At 43.1% G+C, this 27,998-nt stretch overlaps 1 protein-coding gene across 1 annotated transcript; it reads right to left on the bottom strand.

The window, feature by feature from the left end:
• On the bottom strand, positions 1-27,000 carry RHOA (ras homolog family member A). The gene is made up of 5 exons (XM_075714534.1): positions 26,926-27,000; positions 8,471-8,628; positions 5,595-5,715; positions 2,266-2,396; positions 1-1,270 (listed from the first exon to the last, which is right to left on the bottom strand). Exons 2-5 carry the CDS (start codon positions 8,624-8,626, stop codon positions 1,097-1,099), a joined length of 582 nt encoding a protein of 193 aa, XP_075570649.1. The 5' UTR covers positions 8,627-8,628; positions 26,926-27,000; the 3' UTR covers positions 1-1,096.
• Between the last annotated feature and the right edge of the window lie 998 nt (positions 27,001-27,998).

The raw sequence follows: 27,998 nt of genomic DNA, 5'->3' as shown, positions 1-27,998 counted from the left end.
TACAGGGAGCTTAGAAAACTGCCTTTATTCTATTAGTTGTTGGAAAAAATGAAAATACAGAAAGAGTTTAATTGGCTGCAGAACAGCAAGAAGTTCACAGGTTAGGAGTCTGATCACTACATGGTAACCAAACTTACACAAAAAGTTTCTTTTTTTTTTTTTTTAGTTTTGAAACTGGGTCCAGCAATGAACTTAAGGCAACTGAACAGTTCAGAAGCTTTGAGTGTGAGCAGGCTGTCTTTTCTCATCCCTACGGCATGTCACGGAAAACTCCTCTTGGGTGTGCAGACCACTCAAATCATTCAAATGGGTCAGACTCTTACAAATGAACAGGGGAAGAGGATCAGCTGCTTTCCATCGGACTTTATTTTCAAATACAGTTTCTTAAAAAACCCAGAACACCTTAACGCAGAAGTTACAAGTAACAGTATTAGGAAATCCAATTATACAAAAAATACTACATCTAAGCTGGGGTAAATAGATTTATTTTTGGTAACATACATTTAAACTGGCACTAATTACACAGTAACTAAAAGGTAACTAACATGAAACCACAGAACCCTCACTTTTCCTTAGCTGAATGGGACTTGGTCATTTCAGAGTGATCACATTTTCAAACTAACGTTTTACACCACTGAGCCATGAAAATCAGATCTTCCTAAATGTGATAGCACTGAAGCTACACTTGATTCCACATACAGCCATGTAACTGTTGTACTCAATTAGAATAGGACGTTAGTTATAAAGTAGTTACAGACCAATCCTCTGTGTTGACAGCTTTTTCTCTTTCTAGAGAGAAGAAAGAAGATAGAGAATTGTCTTCAATTAGCGCCTGACATATCCTGTGAGTGCAGAAAAGGTTTGTTAGAGGAATGTTGAGGTTAACCTTGGGTGCACAGATGAATTTGATGCAGATTGTTATAAAAATCATGGTTGGCTTCTAAATACTGGTAGCAAGATGACTCGATTTTTAAATCTCTTAAGTAAATTATAGATAATGAAAAAGGCCAATAATCATACACTAAGATTAATAAACAGCACTTCAAAATTACTCAAGTGCAGGGTGCTGCTTTGGCCATCTTCCTCTGGCCACACTTTATAAGAGAAGGCACCCGGACTTTTTCTTGCCACGCCGGGCTTGCAAAGCAGCTCTAGTGGCCATTTCAAAAACCTCCCTCACACCGTCTTTGGTCTTTGCCGAACACTCCATATACCCAAATGCACCAATGCGGTTTGCCATATCTCTTCCTTCTTCAGGTTTGACAGGCTCCTGTAACAGCACAGAAGGAACAGGTGAGAGCAATCCAAAGCCACACCGATGCGCACCTGTCTTCCCCTTCCCACCCAGCTTCCCAACAAAGGCAAAGGAATTTCTGGAGTAAATGCACATAATTAATTGGTTAATTAATAATTAATTGCTCCCCTGAGAGCGATCCTTTAAATAATAAAGGCAGATTTAAAATCAAATTTGCTTATTTTCTCAAGATGCAGCGTGCACCTCAGCCTGGATTACACAGACAGGGTGTATATTTGCATACTGTGCCAACGCTTGAGGACACAATCGGTTTTCTAACACCTCTGACCTTAAAGGCCGCAAGACCCTTTGAAACTTGAGCAAAAGATTGCCTATTTCAGAGGAAACATTTACGCAACTCTTTGCCACAATTGTAACAAAAGCCTAGAAACAAATCCCAAAATTAATGCCTCGGTCTTTGTATAAAAACAATTATGCAATAGGAACAAAAATTCCAGGACAGAGCAGAATATCTGCAGTCCCACACCCAAGCTAGGGGTTTCAGACATTATCTGAAAATGAAACTTAGCAATAGCCTCAGAAATGAACTACAGCACCTGTGGTTATCACCTCAAAACACCTGCCAATAAAACTGCTTCCTTTCACATCCTGAACATACAAAATAAAGAACAACTTGAGTGTGTGCGCGCTTGATGTGTTGATGTCTCCTAATTAATTCCTTTCTACCTCAGGGATTCAGCTCTCCAGCATGGAGAGCAGCTGACTGTTAGTAACTCAACACAGCCATTTTCATTGTTGAGAACGCCTTTTTCTAAAAATTAAATCTCCAAATATGAAAAAAGAAACACTCAATTAAAGGTAATATATACTTTCTGGTTTCTGTCATGGGTAAGTGCTCATTATGCAGCCCATAGGAAGCTGGCAGCAAGCTGCAGATGCCCATTTAATGCTCTGGTGCAACCACCATACACTTTCATCGTTTATTGTGAGACTATCAGAAAGGAACCTGCCTGCTTCATTTTGGCCAGCTCTCGTCTTGTGTGCTCGTCATTCCTCAGGTCCTTCTTGTTTCCTACCAAGATGATAGGCACGTTGGGGCAGAAATGCTTCACCTCTGGGGTCCACTTCTCTGGGATGTTTTCTGAAAAAAAAAAAAAAAAAAAAAAAAAAAAAAAAAAAGTATGACTGTACTACAACCCACTTCCAGCAACAGTTTTATTTTAAAGCTACCTGCTGCCTGAGTGGTTTTAGCTTGCTAATCCAAACTGATGCCCTTTTTTCTACCCTTCATTTGCAAAGCAAATAGACCTGTTCTGGTATTACCAAAAAAGACAAGCCTGTCTATGGTAATTTTAAGGCTGAAGGACACCTAAACTCTGGGCGTCTCTACATCTCTCAGTAGCTACTTGACAAGGGTTAGCGTAAGGTACTTCAAAGAACAGTATGCGGAATTCTGAAGTAGCGAGTTACGGAATATTTTCCTTCAAGAGAAACATTTTATTTATCTCTAGAAGCTAAAGATGGGCACAACCCTGAAGCATAAGTTTTTATATCACTTCTTTCTTTTAAAAACCAACATCAAACATACACTCCAAACTCTCCCATTAGTTGTAGCAGAAATGTTGTTCTATACACTAATTACAGATGCACAGAAACAAAGACTTTGTGTAAGTCATTTGCAGATTTGCCATTTCTCCCTATCTGCGGCAAATGAATTTGCGCTCATATACAAGAAACTTTTTCCTCCTAACATAACTTCCCTACATGACCTTTTTTTAAATGGAGCTGCAAATGGAAGACTTGAGGGCTTCTGAAAGTAAAACATTGATAAATTCTATACAGCTGAAAGTGTTGAACAGCCCAAAACATTCGGCTTTGCTTTCAGAAGCTCTTAGACATCCGAGATTCACCAGTGGATGTACCTGCAGGCTTTTTATCTTCACAAAATTCCATTCAGCTTCTGAAGATACATTAACTATTATGGCATTGTTTTCTGGCTTGAAAGAACAACTTAGACAAGCATTTTGAAGCCAGTTTTTGCACTACAGCCAAAACAGCAATTCTGCAGCTGCACCTGGAGTGCTCAGAGGGTGCCAGCCTCTAGATGCTGCACACCTGAAGAGCCATCTGGCAGTCCACTGCTCCCAGGGACGCGGGTGCCCTGATACTGGCGAGCAGGAAGGGAGAAGAGGGAGGAAAAAATGGCCAGGATCAGACTTGACTAAATTAAACACCCCTTCCCCTGCCTCCAGGGTTCAGTACCCCATCTTGTTTCCAAGCCTTGTATGTTGCTGTTTACAGCCACACCAGGCATGACCGCAGCACTGCTGCCAACTGAACCTCAAATTGTTTTGGAGAGAGACAAAGACAATGAAAGACATCTCTAAACACAGGATCAGGTGGAAGTGATGAAGAGAGAGAGCAGGATTTCCCAGATATCAAGATGGCATTGATTTTTCTAAAAAGACACTTTCACATACCCAACTGCCTGTTCAACGGCTGCTACCCTTCGGAGGCAAGGCAAGAAATGAGACTGAACGGCTATTAAACATTACCCCAGTCAGACCGTAATGCTGCTGTAACATCTTAAAGAATATTTCGTTTGCTCATTTACTCAAACCTTCTGTGAACTGTGGCAGGAATGATATTTTTCAACTATTGCGGTAGCTGCATTCAGGACTAATCCTTCCATTAACTGCATTACTGTGCTTCCTGGATCCCTTTTTGTCTCATTCTTGTTTATTCCTAAGACACAACTCTGGGAGGCACATTCATCCGTAAGATAGATCAGAGGTATAGTAAAAAAGCCCGTGATTACCTGGCAGTAGAAAACTCCAAAGGATTCAGTGGTTTAATACATTTAAGAGAGAACTGGTATCCCATTTATGAGCACTAGTTAAAATAATTTGACACCTGTCATTAACAGACAAAGCAGAGGGGTCTCTCACTTTTCCTGGCTAGGAGCTGCCCAATGCATGGACCTAATTTTGACCAGTTACAAGCAAGTACCAGTCAGTCACTGTACAGACGGTTCTTGTCAGAGTACAGCTCGTCATATACACAGAATCGATGTGCCTGAAGATCTACCTTAACTTATCTACATTCCAATACGAAACATCACAAATAGCCACTAGAGAGTAAATCCCACTGGTGAGAAGTAGATAAGGGAACTTTTACAGAAATTCACTTGTTTAAGAAAGTGCTACCAGGATGTATTTGTTTAGGAGACTACACTGGATGGATGGAGTAATTACCATTTTAAAATGCGAAAAATCAAAGTTACAGAGACATTGAGTCTTAGAAATAAGAGCATCTCTATCTCCTGCTCCTTACCCTCCTTCAAAACCACATTTGTAAGATCAAATACATCGATATCTACCCATCAGATTTAGAAATCAACCAGCGAAGATTGCAGTCTTGGACTCCACACAGAAGAGGTGCCTACCTAATACACAGATTTTTGAAACATATGTTTTTGGAGCTCAGAAATCATAAATCAGGCAACTCTTTTTTTCCATCACAAGCAGATGTCAGTCACTGGAAAGCAGACCAGGAGACTATAAACCTCCAGCCTCTGATCATTTCCACTAGTGAGAGAGCCACCCCCCTTTCAGTACAAGCCCCTGCTCCAGTGTGGTTCTAGCTTATGTTTTTCACCCACCAGGCAGAGCGTAAAAAAACCCAGGCTATTTGGGTTTAATAACTCAGAGTGTTTCAAGCTGATCACCCTTGAATAAAAGGAGGGGGTGAGGGTGGTAGAAGGGATAAAAAAGCTAGTGAGAGCTAGCTTTCCCATTTACATAGAAAGGAGAACCTGCAATTTTCAAGGAGAAATTTAAAAAAAAGAAAGTAAAATAAAATTAAACTTTAGGTGGGCCATGCCACTCAGTAGACACCTTATATACTCACAGGGCTCCCAGATGTAGCAGAGTGCAGCTACAGCCTTCCTGCTTGCTTGGGGTCACCAAGGCAGCACCTCCCAAGGGACGAGCACACCAGCATGCTGCCTTGGCCCACCAGACAACATTGCCATGTTGGGGGTGCTGATCTAGGCCAGGGAGCTGCCTCCCTGCTAAGTGTTGCTCAAATTATGCAGCAGAGCCCTGGGTAAACACAGTGTGCTGCTGAGGCTTACAAAATGCCACTCAGCATTGTTGAAGAATACAGGTTCCTTTAAGATCTTACTGTCTGAAAACTATACATTCAAACTAGTATGAATTTTGAAACCAGGAATGCTCTCAGTCATTACGACCCATGAAGATATATTTTACAGCACCATTTCCAAGGGGAATACAGTGACACAGAGATGTAGTTCCGATTCAGTCAGTGATCTACTTACCTAAACTATCAGGACTATCAATTGAAAAACACATAAGTATAACATCAGTATCTGGATAAGAAAGCGGTCTAAGTCGATCATAGTCTTCTTGTCCTGCTGTATCCCACAAAGCCAACTCAACCTGCAGAAGAAAAATCAAGGCAGTTAGCCAGATCACCAGGGAAGTTTTGGTTCAGAAGCTAGTAACCCAAGAGAAGTGGATAAAATATTTCAGTTAACATCACTCAAAAGGAGGAGACTACAAGACGAACCGTTTTGACAGGAGAACTATTAGAAATTTTACATTCCATAACTCCAAAATTCAGTTTATTGCATCTTATGAGACTCTTCTTTATATCCATGACCAGTGTCAATTTTCTGAAGGGACATAAAAGCTACCAGCAGAAAAGAAAGACAGAAGAATCAAAGGGAATCAGCTCCAAAGGGCTGGGAATCTTCCTGATAAGCATTCCAGAAATACCAGTTTTCAGTGAAAGTGGACTCTTCAAATTTACAGCTAGAACCTGTAGTGACTAAGAAATGTCAAGATTATACTTACTTGAGCACATATTCATTAAAACTCCATCACAGCAGAAATTTACACTTGTAATTTGCTTTGAAATAAAGCTGATTTGCATGTAAAGCTTCTTGTTACTAAGAACAAAGTAGCTAATATTTGCAATATTTCTACTTATGGCAGAGCTATGGGAGAACATCCCAATAGGATTGTTTAAAACTGTAGAAGGAATAGCCAATTTTAAACTAGGAAATTTAAAAAATACAATCAAGCTCTTAAGATACACTCTTGCTTGAGATTCTCTGATGCATCTGCCTTTGCAACGGAGTGGGTTTCTTCTTGTTTAAGCTCTTACATTCAAAAATGACAGGAAAAAAATCCACAGCAGCTCAGATAACCGGAACCCAAATGTGAGCTTGAACATGCAATACAACAGTATGGTTAAATTGTGAAGATACAAAGCCTTAGCAGCATGCACATACAAAAAAATTCTTCTGTATTTCAGGCAGAAATACTCCTCTCAGAGTCACCTCTGCATTTGCAAACATGAATTTTGTGGCAAACGCTCATATTTTTTACAGAGATGCCAGTTGAGGTTTCCCTCACATGACACCGAAGTCAGCTCCCTTGCTCTACCAAAAAAAAAAAAAAAAAAAAAAAGCATCTCGTACCATCGCTGTTTTGTCTTCACGTGGCTTCTGAATATTTCTGGTAATGCTTTTCTAGGAAGACAGATGTAAGCAGCTGTCAAACAGAACAGTCTTAAGCACTGCTCTCCTACAAACTTTTGTAATCAAGTTTTCAGAAGACAAAGTGCTTAGATGTCTTCTAGTTACAAAAAATTCAGCTGACATTTCCACAACAGAAAATGCACTGCTCAAGCTGCTCATGCAATTTTTTATTTAGATACCAGCTGCATACAGCTGATGGGGCACGACTCTCTGTTCAACCCATTTAGAGATGCAGAGATTCAGGCAGAAGGGAATGAGGAAGTTTGACTAGGTGATAAGAGAGAGAAATTGATATCATACATATTTTAAGCAACAGTCCTTAGAGTCTAAGGTACAATATAGAAACTGCAGAAACTGTCACCTGGCAGGAAAACATGTTCTAATATTAGTCTAAAAGTGGGGTTTTTTTCCCCCCCATTCATATCACGGGAGAGAAAAGCTGTCTCAAATAACATGAACTATCATGACTAAAACCACAAATAATCCATGCCTGTAACAGTAGGAAATCAAACTTAACATAAAGCCCAAAAGTAGCTCAAAAAGTTTTTGCTGAAATCAGGATCGAAACTGAGCAGCTTCAATCAGTCTGTCACTGCATCTCAACTAGAATTGACTGAAAGATGTTCTGGCTCTACCTGAACCCAGAGCAAAGGCACATGTCGCAGCAAGGGGCAAGACAGGGAAGCTCAGCACTGTCAGCATCAAAAACATGCTTGACATGAGGACCCATGGCACTGAGGTCAGCTCTGTGTGGTTACGATAACAAAACAGACATATGCCATGGCTGCCTAAAAGGGTTTAAAAATAGTTGAGCTTTCAAGGTGCAAAGTTTCTGCTTTGTGTGCTTCTGGAGTATCCTGGAAAGTGACAACTTTACACATCACACACTACCTTGCATGATATAAATGCAGAAGACAACTTATCTGGCATTCAGCAGGTGTCTGGCATGTTTGCTTGTTTGGCAAACAAAAGGACTCGGAGGTCACACAGATTGAAAACTGATTTTCAAAATATTTAAAACTAAAATGAAGTATTTTAATGATTAATTTACTGAAGTACAAACTGAAAATGAAGCTCAGTGAGCTGTGGGTACACTTGGCTGCTAAGAATTGCGTTCCTTCAGACAAGTAGGACAGATGATGCTGATGTACACTACAAAAATCGTATCCCTTTGACGCCTGTTGGTGATCTCTTCTGAAGAGGATCCTGCACATTGCCAGGGGTGAGTATGAAAAGACTCTCTCCAGGAACTAGTCTTTGTTAATCATAATACCAGGTCCCTATCAAAACAGGGACTCCACTATGCAATTCCAAAGGCTAGTAGTCCAGTGTCCTCAGCATGTAGGCACGTCTTTGAATTGCTCCATCCCCACCCACCTACTGCAACATTTTATTTGGAATAACTGTGTGGTTTTTAGAATCTCAACTTGTATAAGGTTAGAAATCAGTTGTTAAACAGATACTGGATATGAGCAGGTTCTAGCAAGGCCAATGTGTTCTCCACAGGAACATGCTTAATATTTAAAAATATATTTACAACATAAGCACTAAGCATGTGTACTACCCACTTATTAACAAAGTGTAGAGATCTTCATATTATTCTGAATAAATGCAAATTCATTTTGACTGTTACAGAAGTGTACACATACCTGCTTTCCATCCACTTCGATATCTGCTACATAATTTTCAAAGACGGTGGGAACATACACTTCAGGGAACTGGTCTTTGCTAAATACAATCAGCAGACAGGTCTTTCCACAGGCACCATCACCCACTATAACCAGCTTTTTTCGAATGGCTGCCATAGCTGAAAAACAAAATGACGACTTATTAATTCTTCCACTGCAGCTTTTAACTGAGATGCTAATAATTAACAACCACTAAGTTTCCAATTAATAAGAACTTTTAAATTGGGTCTGCATGTCCATTAGAGACACAGACAGGTATTTGGAATCACACGAGTTCAAATTCCCATCCTTTTGAGAAAAACATTCCCCAGGACTCATCAACACACTGGTGAGCCACTGGGTGCAAAAATAGTAGAAAGGAGAGGAGACCAGCCTGGTTTAGCATTTCTTTACCTATTCTAAAGGTTGAGATAGGAATGTCCAGAGATAGCGAGTGACCAAGCAGCACTGTCCTAGAGCACCTTCTGAAAAGTGTCTTTTAGGTAATCAAATAAGATGATGCTTCAATTCTTGGGCAGTAACGTTTTCTTGTCATGCTGAGTTGTCTTAGCTACAAAGTGCCAGAAGCTGTGTGGAAGTCAGCTGGACTGAGGAGCACTCTGCTGCCACGTCAGAGCACCAACAGAAGGATCTCAAGGTATATTGCCAAATATTCATTCGTTTATCGTGATCAATTTTATTCACGTTTATTTGACGTATTATTCGCATATCATTACCGCTAGAATTCCATTAATAAAATACAACGTACACTCAACCATTCGTATGCTTGACACTGATGCACTTTGCTTTCATTTGGTTATGGTGGGACCGCCCACTACTATATATGCTGCTAATTAGTGAATGCTCGTTGGACATAATTTCTTACTTTTACACTTCCTCTGTAACCAGCCTGTTCCTTGAATTACAACCACCACACTGCAAAGGATTTTGGAAGTATACATCCCACTCCTCAATCTGCTTTCCTGGACATCACTGTTATCAGGTTATTTTGCCTGCTATCAGCTTACATTAAGTAAAGGGGGACACACAGAGGGAGACACTACCGTGGTGCTCCACACAGGTCTCTGCTGTTCAATGTATTGATATTGGCAACACAGAAACCAGTATGAACAGCGAGCTGACAGTTTGTTAATGATATGAAGTTATTCCGGATAGTTCACTGTAAATATACATCTAATAATGCACACAGGAGAAAAACTGTCCAAACTTCAAACACACAACATGAGGCTCTAAGCTGATGATTACAATTCATGAGCAAGATCTCAGGTCAAGTATCAAGCTCCTGCAAACATGAGCTTGGTAACAGTCAAAAAGAACAAAATGAAACAGCAGAAACTGCTAGGAAGGGAACAGAACAATGATACAGCCACCGTACAAATCCGTGGCTTGCTCACATGCAACTTTGGCCTCAAAAAGACGTTATGAAAGCTTGAATAGGTTTAGTGAACGCCTAGAGTCAGGGTGGGACTGAAAGAGATGATTGTGTTGGATTTGGCAAACTTCTACAAAGTCACAAGTGGCCCAAATAGTATGGATAGGGATTAATTGTTCATCATCACTTTCCACAAATGAATGCGAGTGGGGTGATACACAGATAGTAGAAAAGGCTTCAAGCCCACCGGAAGACAGTGGGCCTTAGGAACTCCAACAAGAGGATGTTGTGGACACAAGAAATTTATACAGGCCTGAAGGAGACTGGGCAAGTACATGGAAGAAGCTTCCTGCATGAGTTAGAAACGGCATCTGCCTTAGAAAATCCCCACAGTAAAAGTACTTTGAAGCTGAGAGAGTACTTTGGGAAGCACTGTGTATGTGCCTGCTCTCTTCCTTCTTTTCCCTAGGCATTTATTTGTGACCATTGCAGAACAAGCCAGAGATTTAGGGAGGGACCTGGCTACAAGGGACTGGAATGAGGACAGACCATAACTACTTTCTTCTCCATAACATGAAGGCACTCCCAGGGGAAGCTGCTTAGTCATCCTGTGAAGCTTCCTGGAAATGGAGCAAACAGCAACACCACCATAATACCTACCACTTCACAACCAAAATAGCACAGAGGGAGCACCTCTGTGAGTTAACTTTCACCATGACAATCCCAGTACAAAGCTCTATGAGGATGACCAGGGCCGCTGGCAGGGGAAGAAGGGCTTGAAGAAGCACAGAAGAGAATTAAAAGACATAGCAAAAATGTTTTATCCTTTGTGCCTCTTCTCTTGCCTTACAAAATTAAGTAAAAAGGTAAAACTAACCATTTAAAAGCAACCTTTAGTACTATTAGGTGAAGAAGCAGTGGATATTACAGAGGTTCTGTGCTTCTGCTCCAGGTGCAAACAGAGAAGGACCACTTCAGCCCATCAAGAGCAAGGGCTCAAGGACTTGTAGAGCACAGCTTTGTCAGACACAACTGCTCAAGTAATCCAAATCTATGTCTAAAATGAGCTTCTTTCACCTTGTGAATATATACGTACACACATTCAAGTTATTTACCTTAGGGATTTGGGGTTATTTTTACATTTGTGGAAGGTTTAAAATGATCCAAGCTTTAGAAAGGTTTTCTTTCAGTGGTTTTAGATGGTTTTGAATACTTTCTAGTAATGGTAATATTTGATTTTTACAGAACTGGAAATCATCTGTCCTCTGTACCAAGTCAAGACCAACTACTTGCAAGTTCTACCTACTGTCAGCTTTGTCTAATATGCCCTTTAAAACTGTAACGCTGAGTCCTACAAAACCTCTGAGACTATCTATTCCTGTGCTCCACAATATTTACTATGAGAAAATTTCCCCCAATGTGTATCCTCAACCTTCTCTGATGTAATGTAAGCTCACTACTGTTTACTTTATTTGTCAGGGGCATAGGAGAATAGATTATTCCCTTTCCCTAGTGCAGTTGAGAATACACGTCTTCATTTAGTCTTCTCTTCAGGCAAAACAATTCAAGTTTACTCAAGCCTTCTCTGTAAATCATGTTTTCTAGACTTTCCTGTTGCTCCCTTCTGGGCACAGTCCAATTGGCACAAATTTACCAAAGCATGGAGCCCAAAAGCTGAATCCAGTATTTCACCTAGGGCTTTACCAACATTAACTAGAGCTGAAGGATTATTTTATTGATCTTCCAGGATATACTGTTGCTTAAACACCATACTGGAAGTGTATGTCTTTTTTTTTTTTTTTTTCTTCCCAGAAGACAACACTGTTGATACATTCAGCTTTTAATTCATGATAACTCCCAGATCTTTTTCGTTAGGACTGCTACATAGTAACTTGCTCTCTACTTGCATAGCTGAAATGCTCTACTGTCATGCTTCTATTTATCCTTCCTCTGACTGATGTTTTTTCTACCTCCAAGTTCTAGTTTTGTCCTCCAGCTTAATCATAGCCTCAGATGCAAGTTTAATGATCATGACTCCCAGATCGTTATCTAGGTCACACTGGAGACAAAGTCAGTGGATGACAGAATGGGATAACCTGTCCTTCCTCAGTATTCTCCCTCCTTCTCCCTTCTGTGCTAGTGGCTGGGCCTTTGGCCCTTGATCACCTCTGTCACCTGCAATAGCACCTAGGGCAGGTGACCTTTTTGGCATCACCTATGGATAACTGTCTTTTTCTGTGGATTATCAGATCAACTCTTCCTTTATCTTCTTCTAAATACTTCCACCACTCTAGATTTTTTTTTTTTTTTAAGTGTTCCTTGACACGTGAATCTCATTTTGTGCTTTGGCCTTCTACATACTTATGCCTAAGGTCTACAAGAAAACTACAATTCTGTAAGAAAATCATCATTTAATGTAGTGCTTTCTATAAGCCCTTCCCTAAAAAAACAGCTTGAAAATTATACATATATATATATAAAAAATTATTTCAGAAGTTTCATTTGATCTCAATATCTCTTTCCTGAGAAAAGCCTATCACAGAACTCTCTCTGCCTGAATCTTTCCTGAGATCTGTTGACATTATTTGGACCCAATGTGGAAGACTACTCTGTCAGTCAGGGTGCCCTTCAGCAGTGTATGCTCAACCACTTCCTTCCCACTGCATAGGATCCACCCCATGAGACTCTCCCCTGCTCACAGTCTTTGATGTGCAGGATGGTCACCAGGACATCTCAAACCTGCTGAACAGTCCCTTCTGCCTTGTACATCGAACATCTAGGTAATTAAAATTCCCTCATCACCAACTTCGAGAGGATCCTGCCAAGATGCTCACAAAAAGCCTCAACCACTGTATCTTTCAGCATCCCATAATCCATGCATTAAGCATATCTACAGTAATAATCTAATTTAGAGGATTCAGTGTACAGATCAGCATCTTTTAGCTAATTATTTTTAGTTAAAATAAATACATTCCTATCCAGTGGGTAGCTATAAGGGATTTTCAGGTCTGGCAAATACTCAGACAAGCAACATCTCCATAGCACAATACGGAAAATAATTCTTAGGATGGAGCTACATCTTAGTGGTGGATATCACAAGGACAACACTAACAGCATTCACAGCAGTTGGGTCTTTCTGCTGCGTTTTAACATCCTCTGGTTTTCTTAATCAAGTATTCTGAAGCCTGGAAATAGATAATTTGGACCAGCAGTATGTTTTGACAGGAACCAGAAAGCACTTTGCTAGCCTAAAAAGTTTCTTTTAAGATGTACGGTACTTATGTTACATGCAAGTTAGTATCTGCTGCAGTACAGTGAGTATGTGTCTACATTTAGAGGTAAAAAAAAAAAACTATATGAACTACCTAAGAGGGTATTACAAATAGACCAAATCAAAGCTACCACTACCTCACTGTAAATGAACACAAGTACTACACATTCATCTTTTTACACAATGCATAGAGCAGGGAGAGACCAATGAATCCAGAAAGTTGCTGGAACAGCATCACTGACAATGCACACAGAACATCGAGCAAGAAATACTCTATCCCAATCAGTGTAACAGAATGGCTGCAGTGATCTTCTAGGGGGATCTGTGCCATCTTCTGCAGCAAGACGACAGATCTGCAATTTTTCCTACTCTTAAATGAACCACTCCTCCCACCTTTGTATTTATAAGCTAGTCTGCTAGATTCAAAGTGGAAACTCTCACAACATGACTCAAGTGACTCATCTAAATGGAAGAGATTCAATTATGACATTTCCTCAACCTAGGCCAGTGCCTTTCACAGGTATTACAAGAGGTTTAGACATCGTTTACTCAATCCCACTAACATCACAGGAGGTTACAACACAAGGAGCTCCTGTTTGCTGAGAGTTGCCACACTAATATCCTTGTTACATGAGGCTGCTATTTCTAAGTGCAGTGACGCTCCAAGACTCATGCGGCATAAAGCCGTGCTTGTTAAGAGAACCTAGCAAACACTCCAGAAGAATGAGAAATGGGGAAAATACTTTTTTCCATGTTTTAAATGTACTCCCCCCAAGTATTATTGTTTACTGCAATGGAATTTGCCTCTTTTCAGCACGCTATTTATTTTTCCAAGGAACAACATTTCCAGCACCTCCTCTCATGTAAATCCCAAGGTCACACAGCACGAGTGAGGACTGTGGACACGCTGTTGACATTCTGAAGTTGGATAAACTGGTAACAAACATGCCAGGTTTGCCTGTCTCACTCTGGATATCATCCTGGAAAAGTAATAAGGTGGAAGAAACAGCCCTTTACCATCACATAGGTATCCCGACTAGAGTTAATTTCAATTACCAATCAACTACTACCAACTTGATATTGCCTGCTATGCCATATGGGCAGATCCCTTGTATAATGCACAGTTTTGCCAAAAAAAGATCTGGATTACTGTGTATGTTAGCGAGAACTCAGCAGAAGCAACTCAGCAGGACCATTAATGATGTTTCTGATCCTGAGGGGGAAACATCCTTTAAATTCTTTCCCACCTAATCTTGCTGAAGTCCTTAAAACCAAAATGTTGGAAAGCGAGGGTTTTGAAATCTTGTAAAGACTGCTTTGCTGCCGGCTCCTCCACGCTCAGCACTTAAACAGTTTGCAACTGAGCAAAGTACAGCCTGGCACTCTTTTCACTTGCTTCATCTCCCCCTTCATTCAGTCAGCCCTGCCCCGGGCCAGCAGGAGGAACAAGAGCAAGGCTGAGGGACCAGAAGATGCAGCCCTACTCAAGTGTCCCCCACCCCGACCAGTCAAGCCCTGCCCTCTACCTACCACAGGGGAGAACTGCCTCTGCACCAGGACCTGAATTTACTCTTGGAATAGACTAACTTCTGTTCTAGTTTGAGGGGGAAGAGGAATGAGCTTCCCCCAAAGACTCCAGCGATGAAGAGGACATGGATGAGCAGGCTTTTGCCCACAGTTTTCTTCTGGCTGTTTAGCAAGGTCTGGCATCAAAACTGAGAACTACCAAAACATTTCGGAGCAGAAAGCAGATCAGCCCAAAAGCAAACAGGTCTGCTTTTAGAGCAGCTGTATACAGACAGTGAAGAAACTGAGATTGAATACAGAGCATTTGGGGTGGGAGAAATGGCCCAAAGTCCACGAGCAGAGAATGGGGAGGGGGCAAGGCAAACAGTCCAGGAGAAGAATGGCAGAAGGATATAACTGCTCAAGTCCACCCTCCTTTAGAGCAGAGCCCAGGATTCCCGCAGCTGTTTAATTGCCAACAGGAGTCAAGAGTCTCAACCTTCTCCTCTGTTGAAGTCCCAATGGAAAATGTCAGCAGCTATACAGTTTGTAATTTTTTTTCTCCACTACGCTTTTCATTAGTGAAAATATGTATAAACAAATATCAGAAACATTGCAGTTTGCTGTTGAAATGCTATTCATGCTACCTTAAGTATGCTCCTTTGAGCATACATAAGCCTGTATGTGCTATCATGCTATCTTTTTTCCACATAACCCATACAGGATGCGCTGTGCTCTTAAATAGCGATAGTTGTGAAGTAAAGGAAACTATGACCCCAATTCACCTCTTACAGAAGTTGCAAAATGGGTAGCAAACAGTTTTGGGACTGCAATAAAAGTAAGAAAAAAATAAAAAAAAAGAAAAAAGGTGATTCAATCACATAAAGGAGTTAAATACAACCCATGCTTCTGCTACAGAGTTCCTAAAAGATCCTGGAAGAACTACATACACCAAAACATGCTGCAAGTGACCACTTATTTATTGTCTTTGTTTCTGAAAACATCCAGAATAGAACTCATGTGTACAGCTGCACTGAAAGTAAAGCCAGATGAACTCCGTGCTCAGAGTGATCATGCTCATTTGGTACCACATACAATTTGAAATCAAGTATTACTGGGGTAGAAACACAGTTCAATTACAAGTCATTGGAATGCAAACACTAAAAACATGAATGCAGTCACCATTTATAAAGGAGACAATCAATGCAGTTTATTTCAATAACTGAAATTTACTTAATTCTGTGCAAATTTGCCTGTGGACACTTGCATTCGTAAACTGATAAGCAACATTATTTAAAGCATTGCTAACAAGGCCTTTGGGAAACAACTATATTTATATTCTTGCAGCATCCAACACATAAAGCAGTTTGACAGTACTGCAAAACAGACCTATTTCCAACTATGGTCCTACGTGGGAGCAGTTGGTAAGAAAAAGCTATCTGCTGGGTTTTTTTTTTGGAGGGTTACATATAAAATTTAACACTTGAAAAAAGTCCCAAAGCTGGCAAAGCACAGGGCAGGCTACTGATGTTGCATATTAAATGTAATCCACAGTGAAACAGAAATTTTCTCTTATAAGATGGAAGTACAATTGAAAAAATGACACAAAAGGTCAGTGTAGTATCCAATGGGATTAAAACACTGGACATAGGTCCTTCAGAAGGTCCTCGGACAGGGTGAACGGAGCGTTCAGCTTTCTGCTACAGTTTATTCAGACTGCGTGTTAACCATGCTCAAGTCTGGCAAGTTTTACTAGTTTGGGAAAAGTGCTTTGCAAACATAGCTATACATTTCCAGAGCCAGCTTTAAATTTGGAGCAGTATAGCTGTGTTTACAACCCCAGCTAATAAACCTCACCAGGTCTCAGCTAACTCCACAAATAACCAGCTCAAGCCTCTTTGTACCACATCACCAGAACTGGGAGCAGGGTCGGCTTAACTGCATTAGGTCTTAACAACGCTGGTTCAGTGCCAACCCTGGTGAGCCCTTAATGACTGATGAATTTTATACAGTCATTAAGAGTTATCCAGAAGTACAAAATTGGTGTTTAATAGGCGTGGATATACAATGCATTTCAGTTAAGCACACAGTGTGCTGTTTATGCTGCCTCTACGATGGCTGCGATAGGGCAGGAGATACCTCATCCAGCATAAAGCCTGCCAGTGCAAAGTTTTTAAGGAAACCTGAATCGGCAGTCAGTACTAGATACGCGTTGTGTGTCATGCGGACATAGTACGTCTAATCTGAGATATCATGTGAAGTCTCAAAGCTGGATTCATCCTATCAGATTACAGCCTTTGCCCTTGCTTTCCTCTTCAGTATAAATCCTGTAAGATAACATACAATCCATCTGACTCTCAGAGAAGAAAATTCCTTTTGATTCCAATAAATTTTCTTGACTTCTAACCGCCAGAGGAAAGAGCAAAATATTTTGCATTGCTGTCCCGCCAGTTCTTTACAGGAATAATGCCTCAGCACAATCAAACACTCTCAGGAACACACAAACTATCTTTTGTTAAACCACCCAAGCCATGACCTGAGCAACCCTCTACACCCAGCACTGTGTCCCACAAGCAGGTCCAGCACAGACACTGACCAAAGGACCAACTTGTCCCTGCACCTAAAGTTACACTTCCTACATCTAGACACTCACAGACCGTCCTTCACAACAGGTCTACACACATATAAAAATGGGTACATTGGCTTGGGACGTAGGTCTCTCCACCTCAGCGCCTGGCATTCAGGACCAGCTTAGGAGTGGATTCCTACAGAAAAGCAGAAGAGGAAAAAGGAACGAGAAGCTTCCCCCTCCATGCTCTCCAGCCTCCAACGATTTCAGCTCAGGAGCTTCTTGGGTCAGATGTGGTTCCCATGAATTTGGTAACCTCAAACAGATTTCTCTTCCATGAGCTTGTCCAGATTCCCTTTGAACCCATGTAAACTTCCAGCACTCACAACATCCTGTTGGAGGGAGTTCCCACAGCTTAATTACACATTGTGTGTAAAGCCACTTCCTTCAAATTCAAGATTGTCCCTATTAGTTTCTTTTACTGCCTCCTAACTCCGAAATGGAAAGAGAGCGAACAGTTTCACTCACTCACCCTCTTTCTGCTGCTCACATAACAGACCTTCCAGACTGAAGCATCCTAGCATAGAGTTGGGTTTTTGGGGGTTTTGGGGTTTTTTTGGTTGGTTGGTTTTTTTAGATACCTTTACACCTTTGACAGTAGCAACTTGCTGATCTACCAGCTGGCTGCTCCTAGCATAAGGAGTAACAAAGTGGTAGAGGTGTCACTGTGAAGTGCTTCAGCCACGATGAGGGCCCTTGGAAGCCCAGCAGCACAGCACTGTGTAGCTTCCCATCCTACATAGTCCATCACAGCCCCAAAGGCACCAGGGCTGCTGCAACACACGTCCCAGGAGCTGGAGCCCAGAGGGACGCCCCCATTTTGACAAGGGTGTGCTGTTACATCCACTCACGCTGTATCAGAGAACCACACCCTGAGCTGCGTTTCAAGTGCAAACAAGCAGCAGCTTGGTCATTCCCAAGTACGTTTCACTCCTTGCGTTAACTCAAGTGCGGACTATCTTGACTTTAAGAAAGGTGATAACAGAGAATCCCCTACCATGCTTCTTGCTCCAGCAGTTAGTTACGTTTTCTGCATTAGCGATGAGGTTTTATTTGTCACTTCCTATTTATTTGGCCTCTGCAAATTTCTTCATACTGGTATTTTGTTTCTTCCAGGTGATTGGTAGGAAATACAGCCCAAGAGCTGACTCCTTCATGTTCTCACTAGACACAGATTCAGTTGAGTCTCCACTTGCCTTGTAAAGCTGTCCTCTTTCTACTAAATTTAATACGAACCATATCGATTTTGTACTGGCTTAGTTTTGCACTGAAAATGACGTGCAATTACTGTCAAGTGCTAACTGAAGGCTAAGATGAACACCTGTACTTAAGAACCAAACCGAAACAATTAACACTAATTGTTTCTATTTCCCCCAGTCCAGGCTGAGTGACATTGCCTTAATTCTTTCCTGAACACTCTGTTACTTATTCCATTATTGTACCTGGGATTGATGTCTTAGTCTGATGGGATTATAATCAAGGTTGTCCTACTTCTCCTTATTATTACTGCATATTAGCATTCTTTCAAAATCAAATTTAAATTGCTGCAGTATGTAAAGAGCTTTTTGGAAAAAAAAAAATTATATAAACCCCCTCCATTCTCAGGCCAGAAATCTTCAGAGCTGAGATACCTATCAAAACAGAGGTGTCAATTACCAAGTCTGGTCAGATCAGGCATGCAATACCATTCAACCTTTTTTTTATGATTCTTTAAATAAAGAGAGAACCAATACCTGATTACAGGGAAGTTCCCTGCCTACGGATAAATAACCGGTGAAAGACAGGGAACCAGACAGAAAGAAATGCTCAGCTCCTACAGAGGACCACCAGTAGAACCAGCACAGCTTGATATTCCTAAATGACTTGAAAAAGTGAGGAAAAATAGCAATACAACAAAATTTACTGATGATGCCAAAATGTTCAGGTAATAAAGGCAAGGGCTTACTGTGATGAATTTCAGAACCTTAACAGACTCTACTCTGTGCCTAAGCAGTAAAATTTGAAATAGATAAATGTGAAATGATACAAGGTAAAAAACCAATCCAACTTCCTACATGAAATGATGGACTGGGAGCTGATCACTGCTACTCAAGAGCAAATATTTTAGGGTTATATACTTAATTCCTTTAAAATACAAGCTCAACACTCTGAAGACCTAAAAAAAAAATTTTAAAATTCCAGTATAAACAAGTAGGAAAAACGAACAAACCAGAAATCATTAAGCTGATGTAGGAATCCACAAGGACGCCTGCATCTTTTGACTCTGTGCGCAGTTCTGATCCTCCCCATGTCAGAAAGCTATAAAGGAACTGGAAATGACTCAGAGCAGGGCAACACGGATGATTAAACTATAGAACAGCGTCCATATGAAGAATGACTACGGCAGAACTGGAAAAAGGACAATCTGGAAGACATGCAACCAAGAAAGAAAATGACTACAAGCACTTCTCTAACATCCTAAGCAGCAGTGAGAAAAGCTGGGGCCTGAGCGTTCAGTCTTTAAAACAAGGACAAGGGCGCACGGGATGAGCCAGGTTCAAAGCAAAGGCAGGCAGGCTTCCCAGCAGGGCACATAGCGAGGCTTCGTTATTTCAACCACATTTCAACTTTTTAGATCCGTGATTTCTCAGTCATAAGTTTCTCTTTGAGCCCCCTTTTCCTCCCAGTTACTCTTCATGCTTTTGAGCTTCTGTTTTGTATTTTCTACTTTCAGTTTCTACTCTTCTCCTATTTCATCTGCAGGGCTTTCTTGCCCTTTGTTTAAGTGCAAACAAAACAGATGCCTTAATTTCCTTTCCAAGCCAGGTTATTTAATTTGCTTTCAACACTTGATTGGGGAAAAATATCGCAAAAGGAGGTTCCTGTAACAACTTTTTTAAGCCTGTTTAAGCCAAAATCATTAGAAACTAAAACAGTAATAGGTGCAAGCAAAACTCTGTCTTAACATTGTCACCCTGCATCCTGTTTTGCAAACACGAAACTTAGCAAGGTCCTCCTTGTCTACAAGTTTTCTTTGTTCTCGACTATCTGCAAAGTTCATCCCTATGCTGCTCACCTCCCTATTCCTATATAATTAGTAAATTAACACAATTTTGGAACCCAGGGAAGAACACTAATTCCAGCATTTCCTCCTGCCTTACTCTACCATGACAAGTCCCTCTCCAAGGCTGAAGGCAAAACTGGGTCTACGGGGGCAGAAAGCAGTATTTTGTCCTCAGGACCTGTGGCTGCCATTGCTGTCCTTCCACCCTCACTTAACGTTCTTGTTACTTTGCCCCTACTGACTAGATCTTTGTTATCTGTAGGTACAATGACTTACAAGAGCACTTCTCTTATGCAATACCGAGTCCCAAGATTACTTTGCACAAAATGAGATTAGGGCTTAATATTGAGGTAATTATGGTAGATCTGTGGATTTCCAGTTGTGTGCAATCTGCAAAACGCTTTGTATTTGTGATTTTTTTTTTCTTGGTATCCTCTCTGCCCAGACACCTCCAGCATGTCAAAGAGAACGCAGGGCGCCCACACGCTGAACAAGGCAGGTTCTGCTTGGGCAAGACCGCTGTCTTTAGGTGCCCGTAGCTGGCAGCAGAAGCACATATAGACAAGAGAAACTAACACCAACTCTTCCAGACAACCATATTTTTGTATCCATAGCTGACACTCTCACCTGTGTTCCTCCTTTTCTCCCACCACAAGACATCTGTTCAGATCGCACTGGTTCAGATCAAACACCCATCAAGTCCAGCACCCTGCCTGACACACACAGGTATCCCAGATGACCAAGACAGAGTAAAAGAAGGAGAAAATGCGTTGATACCTCTGCAAGTGTATTTTCTTAGTTTCCAGCTTGGGGGTATTCTTAGTTTTTTTCAAACTTTGCGCTCAACAGCCCATTTGATAGCATTTTCTTTTGTGATTTCGTCTGTTTGATTCTGAAGCCATGTAAATCATTGTCATTCAAAGCACTTTGTGGTGCTGCATTCTGCGGTCTCAGTACAGACCGCGGGAGAGGCACCATTGGTTTTGATCTAGACCAGACTGTGCCCAGTCATGTCTTTGCAAAGGTGAAGGGTTCAAATCTTTTTAAGCGTCCCTTGCATGGAATCCATTCCTTATCCCTGATCATTCTTCTCAGCCTCTTCTTTACTTTTCCAGTTGCACTGTATCTCAAAGCCCATCTTCCTTCACACAAAACCACGGTAGTCAGTGTGCTAAGACCTGAGAGCCATGATGCTATCCTCTGTTTTCTTCTTTATTCCTTTCCCCAAAGCCCCTCACACATGCTCATATGATCACTGTTGAACATTAAACTCGCATTTTCACAGAATTATGACAAGCTCTTCTTCCTAAGTGGCAATAATTAACTTTCACCCCATCGGTGCATGAACAGACTAAGATTCCCTGCCCCACACACACACTTTGTATTTATCTGCAACAAATTTAATTTGACATTTTACTGCCTGTAATTCAGTGTCAGCAGGCTGAGCCACAATTCTTCCTAGTCAGCTCTTGTCCTTTCTTCCCTTACTACTCAACCTTTCTCACCAGATCATTTACGAGTATGCTGAACAGTGTAAGTGCAACACCGATCCCTATTCTTCTCTTGTCCCAAACTTCCCTTCTCTGTGCTTGTCAAGTCATTCCAAAACTCCAGCAAATTTAAGCAGCACCATTTGCTTTGCAAAAGCCGTGTTGACCTTCTCCCACCATAAGTCGTTAGTCCATCTGTTTACTTTTTTTTTTAAGAATATGTTTTTTAAAGGCATTGAATTCTGTGATATCCTGCTGAACTATCTTTAAGAACTGCTACCTTGTAAGCCATCTTCTACTTCTCTGGGTTCAAGGTATTAAGTGAGAAGTTACACAGCATAATTAATAATTCTGTCATTTCATCCCTGAGTTTCCTTCGGAACCCTTGGGCAAGCACCATCTGGTCTTGGCATTTTGTAACTATATTTATCATTTTGCTCTAAACACGTATTTGCTGACACTTCAAGCAGAGATAGATCTTCCAATAAGTCCTGTTCCCCATAAAGAGAATTTCTGGCATATGAACCTCTTTGGACTCCTCCACAGTAAACAGGAATGCGCATAAGTCATTTAACTTTCTACTGATGGCTTCATCATCAAATATTTCTTTCACTTCTTCATTATCTATTGGCCCTCCAGACTCCACCAACTTTCTTGCTTCTGATGTACTTGGAAAATAATTTTTTTTTGCTATTAATATGATGTTGCTCTGAGTCTTTCTGGCTGGTCCCTATATTTTTCATTTGACTTGCCGGAGTTCACGTTCTTATTTACTTTTCTGGTCAACTTCATGACTTGAACTTTCTGAAGGCTGTATTCTTATTTCTAATACTTTCTTTATCCCAAACTGCATGCTCATTCTCATCTGTCAACATTCCACAGTATAATTTAAAATCTTCCCAACAACATTTTCAATTTCAAGCGCAGAAGCCTAGTTCTGCTGTGGTTTACATGGAACCCAGCCTTTCCAAACAGCTTTTGGACTGTGGTTCAAAAAATGAGCTAGTTCACTTTGTCAGTACCAAGTCAAGATCCTACCATAGGACAGCCTTCTCATCTCAAGCAATTTCAACACAGCAGATAGAAGATGAAGAACAAAGAGCCTCCAGGTGTAAAATAGAAGAAAAATGAAACGTTAGCAAAGAATGCAAACACAGATAACTGGTACTTGGAGAGCTGCTAGTTCTTTCAAACCACTGACACATACAAATACAACCGTCCTTAGAACTGTGGAGATGGGAAGCGGAATCACTTTGTACACATCCACACTAGAGATCTGCTCCAAATGTGACAGTTCAATCAGTCAGTACATGGTCAGGTGAGACAGAACTATTTATTGTTGCAAAGCACTACTAATTAACTGAGCAAAGAGATTGAATTCAGCCCCGTTTCTGATTAGAAACAACAATAAAAAAAGGGAAACAAAAGCCCGCAACTGTCAGAGCTTGAGGAAAGACAGACCTGATATTCATTGTGGGTGTACCACCCAATTTTACTCAGTATACTAGTGACTCTCCATCTGTTCCTTCTACTGGGGACCTTGGTCATGAAGGCCGGACAGAGAAAAGACAGTGAACCTTGTTCTGATTCGTTTTAATTAGATGATCACTTAGGAAAGACTGGCTGTTAGTTGCATGTATGCCACAGTGGATGGCAAAATATCTTAATTAAAAGGTGGTCTATGGGTATCTTAGTTCTTTTACTGCCTCAAATGCCCTTCTGAAGTGAAAACATGGTGATAGGAAAAGGACAGAAGAGAGGGCGGACAAATCAGAGTTGTTCTATCAACTGCAATTATGGTTTCCGGTAGATTTTGTTCACAGTTCATTCACAGTTCAGAATGAGATGAGAACAGAGATCACATCAAGGCCAGAAGGCATCTGGACACCTAACAGTGGTGTAAAATGGCTTAAAGCAATGACAACTTAACCAGTGTACTGGAGACAGTCTTTTGGGATATTTGTGCTTATTTTTGAGATGATCCCAAAAGTAGTATGCAACTACTTCTTTCTACTTCGCTACCTAGCTATTTATACAGTGTCCAGTGTCGCAGGAGAGGAATCACACCAATACGCAAGGAGCAGGGGATTTTCATCGTGCTTTCAGTGCATTTCATGTGCATTCACGTGCATTTGCATAGCTGTATCCCTGGGAATGAAGGTAGGCTGCCATCAGGTACATTTATTTTGCCATCAGGTGCATTTATTTTGCCCAGCACTGTTCTGTATTATGGGGTTTCACCCTTATTACTTGTTTACTAGGACAGACTCATCACAGATCAATTTAATATTTAAAGGGCATGCTGGCTAGCCTTTACCGGCACGCTAACTTCCTCAAACTCACTGATTAAACTTTTCCTCCACATCAGCTAAACTGCATTTCAAGACAAGTCGTAAGACAACAGAGCGACATGTGAGAGTTTAAATGATGTGGAATAACACATGAGCCAGATTAGAGTTTAGTATCAAAAGTAAAAGATAGTGCCCGAGTGAAGACTTGGAAAGAACCTATAATATCACAGCAGCCAGGAATGTTACTGAGAGACTGAATGAGAAGATACGATAGGCTAGTGAGAAGGTAGTAGTCAAGGTCAGAAATTTCGAGGGCTGAGTGGACCACAGAAATGGTGTAAAGATGAGCCAACAGGGTTTGGGGCAATGTAAATACATTGAGAGAAAACGATGAAGTGTAAAAAGAAGGAAAAACAAGAGTTACCATTAAAAAACTGAGGGAAGATGATATTTCTAAGCCCCTCCAACCATCAAATTGTTTTTATTTGGAATCTGCTTATCTGAAGAGCCATCACGAGTCCTACATCCTGGTGGCAGTTAAGATCATTTAGGATGTTTTTACTGTCAATTCCTGGCGCAGAGAACTCCCCGCCTCTGGCGCTCAATTGCTGTGGCACTCGGCCAGAGTGTGAGTTTGGTGAACTAGGAGGGATAACATAAGAGTTGCTTGGCTTAGCTCTCTGACTGAATTTCTTTTGCCCCTTGTGTGAAGGTGCATTTATGTCTTGAGAAATTATTTAAAAGAAAAAACCCACATATTCTAGTGTCAAATGATACAAATCGCCCATTAAAATTAATTTATGTCAAGCATTTATGCTGAATATGCTGTCAAGCATTCCAGTGAACTAATTAAAATGAAATAAGGCTAATGGCAATTTTTCTTTTTTTAAACATGCAGCCTTGGTCCAAATCAGAGCAAGAATTAGTCTGCATATTTGAAACAGAAATGCTAGTGCTGTGTGGCTGGAGACCTGGGTAAGACCAGAAGGAGGGCACACAGATGCATTAGAAGAGCCTTCAACAGAAAGTAAATATTTTCACAATCTTTTTTTTTTTTGGGGGTGGGGGGGAGCAGGGACGACTTCATATTTCCCTACTGGAAAAAAAAAAAAAAAAGGAAAAAAATCCCCAAATAAAGCCATTGGAGAATCTAATACTTTGAGTCACAAACATTTAGGACAAGTAAAACTAATTTTCAGGATTTCTGAGATAAAGAGTGTTATAAAACTTTGCTTTTAGAAGAACTGTACTGTTTTAAAGTCACACACACAGCAGAACTGTTACCTAGTCTAAGCTCGGGGGGGGGGGGAGTGGGGACCACCAAACATAACATTCCCTAGGTAGGTCTAAGATTTAGTTTTCTCTGAATTCTGCACCAGATATAGAAAGAGCAGGTGGGAACCACTGCTCATGCAGGGTTCTCTGCAACAAACAGGTGAGCTATACCAAACAAAAGCTGGATATGAGGCAGCAACTAAAAACAAACAAACTCCTATTCCAGACACCTCAGAGAGACACACTTGATGGACTTAAAGGGATATCAAAGTAGTTGAGGCATCATTTGACTGGGGACAATACTTTGCCCTGAGTCTCTGTAGTAACTTTAACTCCGTAAACCTCTATAATAAGTTTTTGGGTTTGTTTTTTTCTGTAGTAACTTTAACTCCACAAACCTCTATAATAAGTTTTTGGGGTTGTTTTTTTTCTTTTTTTTTTTTTAGACCCAAACACAACTAAAGTAGTGTCGAGGCACCTCTCACCCCTGAAAAAAATGGGTCTCCTGCCAAAGAAGGTTTAGGTAGCATATAATTTTAAGCTGGGTAATTTTCAGTCTTAGGTAAGGCTGCTGGGCCACACGAAGCCGAGCGCGCTAACAGCGCGTTTTAAACCAAAACCGAGCTCTTTGCTACGCACTTGTCCGCGCGCCCTCCGCCTGCTGAGGCTGCACCGGCTTTGGCTACGGCAATAAAAAAAAAAAAAAAAAAAATTAAAAAAAAAAAAAACAACACAAAATTAAAAGTTTGCAGTTAACGCTCCGAAAGGCGTTTTCTTCCCTAGCTAAAAGTTTAGACACCAACAAACCCCGGGGAGTGTTCCCGTAGGAGCTGAGGCCCCCGGCCCGGCCCCCCGCAGCCGGCGCGACGCACGGGCGGCTCGGGGGCGACCCACGCCCGCAGGCGCGGCCCGGCCCCGGGACCGGCTCACCCCCGCCGCCCGACTCCGCGCTCCGGCGTGGCGGCGCCTCCCGCGCGCCCGGGTGACGTCACCACAACAAGCTGCCAGTCAGCCGGGTCACCCCCACCGCCCGGTGCCCACTCGTGTCACACCCCACAGCGGGGGGAGGGGGGGGGGAGGGGGGGGGGGGTGCGAGCGCCGCCTCCGCGCCGCCCGCGGCGGAGCTGGCGGGAGCGGGGTCCCCGCCGCCGAGGGCCGGGGGAGGCGCGGGCGGCTCCAGCGGGGGAGCCCCCGGGGCCGCGCCCCAGCCCGCCTGCCCCTCCCCCGCTCCCGCCGCCCGGAAAAGGCCCCGTTACCGGCCCCGGAAACTTGGGGGCTCTCGGAGGGGCGGCCGGGCCGCCGCACACGCCCTCCCCTTTTGTGCGCGCGATGCCGCCCGGACGCGGCGGCGAGAGGCTCGGCCGGGCCCGTCCGCCCCCGCCCGCAGGCCGCGGCGCGGGCTCCCGGCGGGGGCGGGCGGGCCCCACCCGGCGGCAGCGGCAGCGACGGCGGCGCCGCGAAGGGAGGGGGGGGGGGGGGAAAGCCGGCGAGCCACCGTGTCCCCCCTTCCCCGGGCGGCGAAGAGCCCCCCCCCGGTACCTGCGGCCTGCGCTGGGTCTCGCTCCCACCGCTTCCTGCTCCACAGGCCCGAGCTCGAGCAGCGGCGAACGGAAACGGGCGGGGCGGGGGCGTGCGCGCTCACCGGCCCGGCGCGACGCGGCGCGGCGCTGCGCTCCCTCTCGCCCGGCCCCGCCCGGCCCCGCCCGCCTCCAGCTCGCGCGCCCGCGCGCGCGCCCCCGCCTGCCTGCCCGCCAATCGGCACGGCCGAGCGCGGGGGCTGCCGGGAAGGGGCGCTATAAAAGCCGCGGTGCTATTTACGCCGCGCGGGTTGGGAGGCTGCGCCTGCGCGCTGAGCGGGGGGGGGGCCGCGCCCCGCCCCGCCGCCGGTGAGGGCCTGCGCCTCGCCGGCCGCCCTCTGCGGCGCGGGGCGGCCTCAGCGCACGTCCTGAGGCCTTCCCCGGCGGAGGGAGGGAAGGAGGTGTGCGCGCGCGCTTCCCCGGCTTACCTTCGAGCCGGGTGAGCCGTGGGGCTCGCTACGGCCCCAGCAGCGTGTGCCCTGCGGGGGAGCCACCGGTGTTGGAAGCCTCGCTGCTGGGCACGGCTCCCCAGCAGGCCCCAGGGCACCCGGGCCTCGCTAGGCCGGGGGGAAGGTGGCTGTGGTAGGGAGTTGTTGTATCAGGGCACCCCCTTTGCCTGTAGGCCTTTCAGGTGAGCCTGTTCGGGCTGGGAGCTGGTTCCCTGTTTCTTCCAGTCGAGCAGGTAAGCTCTGCTGTTAAGAAAAACGGAGCAGGCTGTTGGAGGAAGCTGAGGAGGTGGCAGGCAGCGCAGGAGAGAGCTAGAAGGGTCGGACTGTGTGCCATGCCTCACTGCCAGGATCTTCTGAGCAGGTCTTTGGCATGCCTGATGGCAAGGTTTGCCCTCATCTCTGGATGCAGAGCCCCTGTGGTTGATACAATGCCTCCTTTGTGTCCTGGAGGAAGGGTACTGCTTCATCTGTTGCCTTGTTTCCTTTGTTGCCCACCTGAGAAGGTTCAACAGGTGCAGCTGGCCTTAGGGGGACTTGGGCATCACTTTGCTGAGAAGGGAATTTGTGTGTACAGAGCAGGTTGATG

Source organism: Pelecanus crispus, chromosome 7, assembly GCF_030463565.1.
Source record: "Pelecanus crispus isolate bPelCri1 chromosome 7, bPelCri1.pri, whole genome shotgun sequence".
Classification (NCBI taxonomy): Eukaryota; Metazoa; Chordata; class Aves; order Pelecaniformes; family Pelecanidae; genus Pelecanus; species Pelecanus crispus.
Note: the sequence above shows the minus strand (reverse complement) of the source record. Positions and strands in the feature narration are given on the sequence as shown.

Coding starts and splice junctions, on each gene's coding strand:
- RHOA (XM_075714534.1), bottom strand. CDS start 8,626: ATGGCAGCCATTCGAAAAAAGCTGGTTATAGTGGGTGATGGTGCCTGT. Junction 5,716..8,470: donor TCGAAGTGGATGGAAAGCAG/GTATGTGTACAC, acceptor TTTCTTCTGCAG/GTTGAGTTGGCTTTGTGGGA. Junction 1,271..2,265: donor AGCTGGCCAAAATGAAGCAG/GCAGGTTCCTTT, acceptor GTGCTGTTACAG/GAGCCTGTCAAACCTGAAGA.